The 9867-nt window shown below is 44.0% G+C and overlaps 1 protein-coding gene across 1 annotated transcript in view; it reads right to left on the minus strand.

Annotated features, from left to right (window-relative positions):
* Positions 1 to 9388, minus strand: part of SLC25A16 (solute carrier family 25 member 16) — a 48495-nt gene extending 39107 nt beyond the window's left edge. The window contains exons 1-2 of the mRNA XM_059397559.1: positions 9028 to 9388; positions 2778 to 2870 (exon numbers count right to left, since the gene is read on the minus strand). Coding sequence (XP_059253542.1) covers positions 2778 to 2870; positions 9028 to 9157 — 223 coding nt within the window. The 5' untranslated portion in view covers positions 9158 to 9388. The remainder of the gene's footprint in view (positions 1 to 2777; positions 2871 to 9027) is intronic.
* Between the last annotated feature and the right edge of the window lie 479 nt (positions 9389 to 9867).

Genomic DNA, 9867 nt, shown 5'->3' on the forward strand with positions numbered 1-9867 from the left:
GGCTCAGGTCATGATCTCAGGGTCCTGGGATCGAGTCCCGCATCGGGCTCTCTGCTCAGCAGGGAGCCTGCTTCCCTCTCTCTCTCTCTCTCTCTGCCTACTTGTAATCTCTCTCTGTCAAGTAAATAAATAAAATCTTAAAAAAAAAAAAAAATTAACCACTTAACATCTGTCTTTCCAACCTGTTGTCTAAGAACATCTATTTACATAAAACGCAGTATAATTAAACCATTGTATACATTTTCAGTTATCTAATACATCATGAACATTTTTCCTAGTCAACTAATACTTTTTTTTTAAGTAAGCTCGATGCCCAATGAGAAGATTGAACTCACTAACCCAAAATCAGGAGTCACATGCTCATGGCACCTGGCTGGCTCAGCCTGTACAGCGTGCCACTCTTAATTTTGGGGTTGTGAGTGTTACCCCACGTTGGGCATAGGGATTACCTTAAAAAAAAAAATTTTTTTTTTTTGAGAGAGTTGCCTTCTCTACTGACTAAGCCAGCCAGGCACCCCAGTTGGTATTATTTTCAGTTTCTGTGTGATTGGAAAATAGGATATATGGGGCGCCTGGGTGGCTCAGTGGGTTAAGCCTCTGCCTTCGGCTCAGGTCATGATCTCAGGGTCCTGGGATCGAGTCCCGCATCGGGCTCTCTGCTCAGCAGGGAGCCTGCTTCCCCCTCTCACTCTGCCTGCCTCTCTGCCTACTTGTGATCTCTCTCTGTCAAATAAATAAATAAAATCTTTAAAAAGAAAAGAAAAGAAAAGAAAATAGGATATATGGATATATATGGATATATTTATTCATTTCAATTATACTTATTATTTAACATAGCCAATTCCCTACTATTGAACATTTTTGTTTTTTTTTTGTTTTTTTGACTAATACAAATAATGATTTGATCCTTGTATATACATCTTTGAGCACACTTCTGATTAGCTTCTTACAATAACCTCCTAGAACTAGAACTGCACACTCAAAGAATATGTACCTTTTTAGGATTTTTTTAAAAAAGATTTTATTTATTTGGCAGAGAGAGAGACAGCAAGAGAGGGAACACAAGCAGGGGGAGTGGGAAAAGAAGCAGCCCTCCAGCTGAGCAGGAAGCCCGGTGAGGCGGGCTTGATCCCAAGACCCTGGGATCATTACCTGAGGTAAAAGCAGACACTTCATGACTGAACGACCCAGGTGCCCCTGTTTTTAACATTTTTTATGCATATTACCAAAATCCCCTCCAAAAAGGTTATAAAAATTTCTTACTCCTACAAATGACATATTATTAGAGTATCCATGTTAATTAAGTGGCTGACATTTATGTTTGCAAGGAACAAACAAGGGCTTGATATTCTTTAACAATGTAAGTTCATCCATATATATAAAAATTGCACAGAATTCTGCTTACACTAAGATTTCTAGAAGGCTTGTTCAACTAGGTGTTTAAAGGAATAGGGTGCTTGGCTGGCTCAGTCAGTAGTGCTTGCAACTTTTGATCTCAGGGTCAATAAGAGCCCCACGTTGGGTGTAAAGGTATAAACATTACACTAAAAATAAAAAATAGGGGCACCTGGGTGGCTGAGTCAATTAAGCAGCCTGCTTCTGATTTCAGCTCAGGTCATGATCTCAGGGTCATGGGATCAAGCTCTGTGTCAGGCTCCATGCTCAGTGGAGAGGATTCTCTCTCCCTCTCTCTCTCCCTGCCAACTCACAGGTGTGCTCTCTCTCTCAAATAAATAGAGAAATCTAAATAAATCTTTAAATAAATAAAGGAATAAATCTGATCTCCATCACTTGTTAGCTATTTTTTAAAAATCAGCCTGAGAGGGGCGCCTGGGTGGCTCAGTAGGTTAAAGCCTCTGCCTTCGGCTCAGGTCATGATCCCAGGGTCCTGGAATGGAGCCCCACATCGGGCTCTCTGCTCAAGTGGGGAGCCTGCTTCCCCCTCTCTCTCTCTGCCTGCCTCTCTGCCTACTTGTGATCTCTATCTGTCAAATAAATAAATAAAATCTTTAAAAAAAAAAAAAAAAGAAAGAAAGAAAATTTTTTAAAAAATCAGCCTGAGCTGGGCCACCTGGGTAGCTCAGTCAGTTAAGCATCTGCCTTCGGCTCAGGTAATGATCCCAGGGTCCTGGAATGAAGTCCCACATCCAGCTCCCTGCTTAGCTGGGAGCCTGCTTCTCTGCCTGCCTACTCTGCCTGCCGCTTCCCCTGTTTGTGTTCCCTCTTTCTCTCTTACAAATAAATAAATATAATCTTTAAAAAAAAAAAAATCAGGGGCACCTGGGTGGCTCAGTGGGTTAAGCCTCTGCCTTCAGCTCAGGTCATTATCTCAGGGTTCTGGGATCGAGTCCCACATCGGGCTCTCTGCTTAGCAGGGAGCCTGCTTCCCCCTCTCTCTGCCTGCCTCTCTGCCTCCTTGTGATCTCTCTCTCTCTGTCAAATAAATAAATAAAATCTTAAAAAAAAAAGATATCAGGCTGAGCTGTTATGTGTCTGGAAAGCACATGACTCTAATTCCAATAAACAAATAGTACTTACTTCAATGATTATAAGATTTTGGTTTAGAGAATATCAGTACCCTAAAATGATAATATATTCAATCACTATTGCAAATGAAAAGGTTAAAGTAGATAACAGATAAATCTCTTACAAAATTTGCTCACAAACTTAAACTCTCTTTTGCATCCTCTTTCTATACTCTAATACACACCGGGAAACAAAGCCAGCAGATGGATAATGTTTTCATTCACTTTTATCTTTAACATCCATTAACTCACCTAAATGTTTATAATGGTGATTGTGAGCTTGTAATAAAACCTTTACTCGATCCAAAGGAGCAACCGTTGTTTTGGCACAGCATCCAGCAATACCTACAAAATTTTTAAACAGTCAGCATGAAATTGCATACCATTTCTTTCCAGGTGGAAATTGTTATTTATTCAGCCAGCATACCTTCTGATTTCTAATTTGGTCTCCATGGGTAGAACTTCCCAGTTGCAGGGATATGTAGATGATTGGCCCCCATTCCCTGTAACTTAATAACTGAGTACGTCAGACTTAAAAATAAATGTGAACAGTGTAAATCTTCCCCCTAATACCTGATGACCACTGGGAATCTTGCTAAATGTAGTTATGGAGACAGACACTTGAAGGTATTTACCCAACCATGAGGCTCTGTTTCAAGTAACCTCCTCTTCTGGATGACTCTTTCATTGAAACAACCAACTTTTGGGGCGCCTAGGTGGCTCAGTGGGTTAAAGCCTCTGCCTTCGGCTCAGGTCATGATCTCAGGGTCCTGGGATTGAATCCCACATCAGCCTGTCTGCTCAGCAGGGAGCCTGATCCCCCCCACCCCGCCTCTCTGCCTACTTGTGATCTCTGTCTGTCAAATAAATAAAATCTTAAAACAAAAAAACAAAAAAACCACAACAACCAACTTTTACCCATAAAATTCAGCATACCCATTTTTATTCAGCAATTACATATTTGGTCCCTACCACATGCCACTGTACAGATATATGGATGACAGTAATGTGTGTACATGAGCTTTAGTGCAAGTCAGATTCCAAGGCAACCCTACTAGCTTGGCATGCTTCTAAGACAATAATATATGAAGACTCTTTCCTATAAACTGTGTCCTCCCAAATTCATATGTTGAAAACTAATTCCCAAAGTGATGGCAATTAAAGGTGAGGCTTTTAGGAATTGATGAGGTCAGCAGGGTGGAGCCCTCACGAACAACGTTAATGCCCTATATAAAAGCCCAGAGAAATCCCCGGCTCCATCCACCATGTGAAAACACTAAGAGAAGATGCTGTCTGTGAGGAAGCAGGTCCTCACCAGACACCAAAATCTTCTGACACCATGATCTGGCTTTTCCAGCTTCCAGAACTATAAGAAATAAGTGTCTGGAGCTTCCAGGTTGATAAAAAGGAAGTAAGAAAAGAAAGAAGGAAGGAAAGAAGTTGCTTCTAAAATACCCAGATCATGATATTTTTGTTATAGTAGCCCAAAATGACCAAGATAATTTTGTCAATTACCTTACATGTTATAAGCCTTTGATAAAATAGGCTGTTATAGCCTGGGGTGGGTTAAGCCTCTGCCTTCGGCTCAGGTCATGATCTCAGGGTCCTGGAATAGAGTTCTACATCAGGCTCCCTGCTTGGCAGGGAGCTTGCTTCCCCCTCTCTCTCTGTCTGCCTTTCTGCCTACTTATGATCTCTCTCTCTCTCTCTCTCTCTGTCAAATAAAATAAATAAAATCTTAAAAAAAAAAATAGGCTGTTACCCTATAAAAAGGTAGGTAAAAAGTCTCTGGTGTCTTTTTATGTTTACACTAAGCTCTTCACTATGGCATATTTGATCCAGAAGTACAAAAGAAATGGGATTTTGGGGTGCCAGGGTGGCTCAGTGGGTTAAAGCCTCTGCCTTCAGCTCAGGTCATGATCCCAGGGTCCTGGGATAGAGCTCCCCATTGGGTTCTCTGCTCAGCAGGGAGCCTGCTTCCTCCTCTCTCTCTGCCGGCCTCTCTGCCTACTTCTGATCTCTATCTATCAAATAAATAAATAAAATCATTATTAAAAAAAAAAAAAAAAAGAACTGGGATTTTGTGGGTCGCCTTTATTACTATATTGCCAGAGACTCAGTACAGGGCCGGCACATAACACACACTCAATAAATGTCTATTAAATAAATAAATGTGGGGGCACCTGGGTGGCTCAATCAGTTAAACATCTGTCTTTGGCTCAGATATGATCCTGTGGTCCTAGGATAAAGCCCCACATCCGGCTCCCTGCTCTGCTGGGAGTCTGCTCCTCCCTCTCCCTCTCCCCCAGCTTGATCTCTTTCTCCTTCTAAAATAAATAAAATCGGGGCACCTGGCTGGCTCAGTGGGTTAAGCCGTTGCCATCGGCTCAGGTCATGATCTCAGGGTCCTAGGATTGAGCCCCACATCGGGCTGTCTGCTCAGCAGGGAGCCTGCTTCCCCCCTCTCTCTGCCTACCTATCTGCCTACTTGTGATCTCTCTCTCTCTCTGTCAAATAAATAAATAAGATCTTTTAAAAAAATAAATGAATGTACAATAACAAAAAAAAAATGAATGTAGAGTTTTACTTTACAAACTTTTTTTTTAAATTTTATTTATTTATTTGACAGAGATCACAAGTAGGCAGAGAGGCAGGCAGAGAGAGAGAGAGAGAAAGGGAAGCAGGCTCCCTGCTGAGCAGAGAGCGCGATGCGGGGCTTGATCCGGGGACCCTGGGACCATGACCTGAGCCGAAGGCAGAGGCCTTAACCCACTGAGCCACCCAGGCGCCCCTCCCTATAAACTTTTTAAAATGTAGGACAAAATCACTCAAAGTCCACACACATTTATTTAATAGCCTACCATGTAACTCATGCTAATTAAAATCCATATTCTGGGATGCCTGGGTGGCTCAGTTGGTTGGACGACTGCCTTCGGCTCAGGTCATGATCCCGGAGTCCCAGGATCGAATCCCACATCAGGCTCCCAGCTCCATGGGGAGTCTGCTTCTCCCTCTGACCTTCTCCTCGCTCATGCTCTCTCTCACTGTCTCTCTCTCTCAAATAAATAAATAAAATCTTTAAAAATAAATAAATAAATAAAAATAAAATCCATATTCTGAGATATCCAAAAATAAAATGCCTATTCATATTCAAATATTAAATCCACATGTAAGTTTTAAATCAAGCTTCCTTTATCTGAACTAAAGCAAATCATAGTCATAGCTACCCAAAATTGAGGATAAACTTAAAATAATATGCATTCAGATATATTTGGTTTCACAATATTATGTTCTTTATCTTCCCAGTCATTATGAACTAACCATATATGAAATTATTTAGAATGTGTTCAATAAGTAGTTTCCTCTGACAGTACCTTAACTCAGTCACATTACTTCATAACTCAATTGATCATTACAACAATCCATTGAGTTAGGTCATTCAGCTTTTATCTTCCTTTTGAGCAAATGAGATTAAGATAGTGGCCAAGGCTAATCAACAATAATAATTAACAAGTTATGAGTGTTTACCATGTACAATATACCAGGCTAGGAGGGGTTTTTTTTAAGGTTTTATTTATTTATTTGACACAGTGAGGGAGAGCGCACGCAAAAGCAGAGGGACTCTCAGGCAGAGGAAGAGAAGAAGCAGGGAGCCCCATGTGGGACTGGATCCCAGGACCCTGGGATCATGACCCAAGCTGAAGGCAGACACCCAACTGACTGAGCCACCCAGGAGCCCCTAGACTAAGAGATTTAACTCAGGACACTATGCTAAGGCTTTTCCAGCTACTGTCTCATTTAATCATTACAACCTTCTAAAGTAGGAAATCTTTTCCCATTTAATGGATATGAAAACTGGGGTGCCTGGATGGCTCAGTGGGTTAAAGCCTCTGCCTTCGGCTCACGTCATGATCCCAGGGTCCTGGGATTGAGCCCCGAATCGGGCTCTCTGCTCAGCAGGGAGCCCGCTTCCTCCCCTCTCTCTCTCTGCCTGCCTCTCTGCCTACTTGTGATCTCTCTCTGTGTCAAATAAATAAAATCTTTAAAAATAAATAAATAAATAAATAAAGGATATGAAAACTGAGACAGAAGGAGGCTAAGGTAACTTGCCCAAAGGTATTTTTTGTTTTTCTTTCTTTCTTTCTTTCTTTTTTTAAGGTTTTATTTATTTGACAGACAGAGATCACAAGTAGGCAGAGAGAAAGGAGGAAGTAGGCTCCATGCTGAGCAGAGAGCCCAATTCGGGCGGGGCTCGATTCCAGGACCCTGGAAACATGACCTGAGCCAAAGGCAGAGGCTTTAACCCACTGAACCACCCAGGCGCCCCACCAAAGGTATTTTTTCATATCACTTGGACGAGAAACTTCTTCAAAAGTATTCACGCTTTCGGGGCACCTGGGTGGCTCAGTGGGTTAAGCCGCTGCCTTTGGCTCAGGTCATGATCTCAGGGTCCTGGGATCAAGTCCCGCATCGGGCTCTCTGCTCAGCAGGGAGTCTGCTTCCTCCTCTCTCTCTCTCTCTGCCTGCCTCTCTACCTACTTGTGATCTCTCTCTGTCAAATAAATGAATAAAATCTTTAAAAAAAAAAAGTATTCACACTTTCTAAAAGTCTGAAGCAACACTTTACCAAGAGACACAAATGGCCAAAAAGAAAATGAAAAGATATTCACCATCAGTCATCAGGGAAATGCAACTTAAAAACCACAATTATAGGGGCACCTGTGTGGTTCACTGGATTAAGCCTCTGCCTTCGGCCCAGGTCATGATCTCAGGGTCCTGGGATTGAGTCCTGAATCTGGCTCTCTGCTCAGCAGGGAGCCTGCTTCCACCTCTCTCTCTCTCTGCCTGCCTCTCTGTCAAATAAATAAATAAAATCTCTTTTAAAAAACACAATTATATATCTCTAAACACCTGATTAAAGGGAAAAACACACAAAACTACACAAACACAGAGGACAAAAACTCTGATAACAGCAAATGTTGACAAGATAGTGGGGATACAAAATAGAACAGACACTTTAGAAAAGAGTTGGGCAGTTCCTACTTCACTCCAAATAAAAGCTGGAATATTTACAATTGTTTGGAAAGCCCTTCATTCAGCCTCCCATGGCCTCTAACCTCCTTTCGCCATCAACACCACTTGGTTGTAGCTACACAGCTTTTCTTAAGGCCTGAAATGCTCCTCTTGAGATATCAACTTGCTCAACTCCTTCACTACTTCAAGTCTGCTCAAGTGTCATTCTCTCCAAGAGACTTACCATGACTGTCCTATTTACACTGCACCCATGCAGCCTCCGCATTTCCTTGCCCCATTCTTTTTACTTCTTCCCATTGCAATCATCACCTTCTAACATACCATATAACTTACTTTCTCATTTTATTCATTCTCTTTCTCCTCTCAACTCTCCAATCAATGTAAACTGCAGGATCTTTGTTTTGTTCCCTGATACACACTGAACATGTAGCAGGCACATAGTGGGCACTCATCATATTCCTTGTATAAATGCATGAATGCTGTTTTTATCAGAACAAAATAAATTATTTTTAAAAAAAGATTTTATTTATTTATTTGACAGACAGAAGTCACAAGTAGGCAGAGCGGCAGGCAAAGAGAGAGAGAGGAGGAAGCAGGCTCCCCGCTGAGCAGAGAGCCGGATGCAAGCCTCCATCCGAGGACCTCGATCTCAAAATCTGATCCCTAGGATCAGGACCTGAATTGAAGTCAGAGGCTTTAACCCACTGAGCCACCCAGGCGCCCCTAGAACAAAATAAATTCTTAATACTACTGCACCCTACAGATACTCCTCCTAAAAGCTCGTATAATGTAGAATTTTAAAAATTCCCAGTCTTAACAAGTAATTAAGTATTGACAACCAATCAATTCAGAGAGGGTAGAGACTGAAAACACTTCTTTATGGAAAGCAGAGGAAGTTTTTAAGAGACAATTATGAACTTTCTGGCCTCACAGTGACACGGATAGAAGGGCTGCACCAGCTACCTGTCATGTAGCCACAGACCAGTTTACCAGAATAACTGGAACCAGTTTTGGTTGTAGGAAATTATGCACAATTTCCTTGTCAACTTTAAAAAGCTGTCCTCCAATAGTTGTTTTCTTTAAAGCAAACGGCAAAATCCAATTCTATACTGGGTCATTTATGGTCTTTATAAAAGAAAGACGTACCCAGAAATGTTTCACTGAAACCCTGGAGTCTTTGTAAAGGATCCGGCTCTTTTCCCTTCTACCCAACCCTGAAGAATGGGTCCTTGTTTGGCCCGTCCACCTCCCCAGCCGCTCCCTGACAGCTCGAGGCCCTTCCTCCCCAGGATCCTGCTGTCAGTAGTCAAGTGATTATTAGAAAGAGCACACAGGTCAGGGCAAATATCCAGACGAGCATTGCAGCAGCCAGAGTCCAAGAATGTCACCGCGGCGGCAAGCACCGTATCTGCCCCGGATCCTGCCCTGCCACCCCACTACCACCGGGTCCTCCCGGCTAGACACCCACCTCCGGCCAGAAAGGAGCGCAGCCAGTAGAAGTCCCGACGGGCGGCGGGCCCTCCGGCTCCTGCCGCCTGCGGCATCGCGGGAGGGGGGTCGGCCGCTGCCAGGGCCGCCGCCGCCGCCGCCGCCGCCATCAGGACCAGGGCCGCGTCGGGGACTCCGGTCGCCAATTTATAAGCCACGGGCTGGGGCCATGGCCACAGCGGGCGGTGACAGAGCACCGACCGCCGCGCGGGCGGGACGGAATAACACCCGCAGCGCGGCGCGGGCTGATGGCGTACGCCAGGGGCGGGGCCTGGGCCCGGGTCCCAAGTGGGAGTCGCCTGCGCTCGCCTCCTCCCTCAGCCGGCGTCACCCCACGACCCTACTCCCCGCCTCGCTTTTCAGGCCTCTTCTGTTCTAACGGAGGAGTAGCGTGGCCCCGGGGAAGGACCCACCAAAACCCCACCACCTCAGAAAGCTCTCTCCGGTCCACTGACTTGTAACCGACAGCCCATCGGGCTACGTTCTGAACTACCTCAGATGAATCCTTTCCAGAACCAATCTTGGGTTCCCTTCTGCTCTTTCCAGGAATCTCTGAGATTGCACCATCTCCCACCAAGTCAGTTCTGCCTTCACAGAGCTGCTCGCTGAACCTCAGTTTCAGCCCTGCCTAACTACCTATTGCGTTTCCACTCCACCCCATCGCCTCTGTCAAAGAAATATTGCTAAAGCAGATTGTTCTTTCTTTGGGGCCCTACAAATTACACAGATACTTGTCGGCCCTTCCTGAATCTGTGCTGTGTGCTTGGCTCAGATTCCACTGAGCTCTACTCCCCACCCGTTTCAGCCCTAAACTCTTAGA

Source organism: Mustela nigripes, chromosome 4 (assembly GCF_022355385.1).
Source record: "Mustela nigripes isolate SB6536 chromosome 4, MUSNIG.SB6536, whole genome shotgun sequence".
NCBI classification, from domain to species: Eukaryota; Metazoa; Chordata; class Mammalia; order Carnivora; family Mustelidae; genus Mustela; species Mustela nigripes.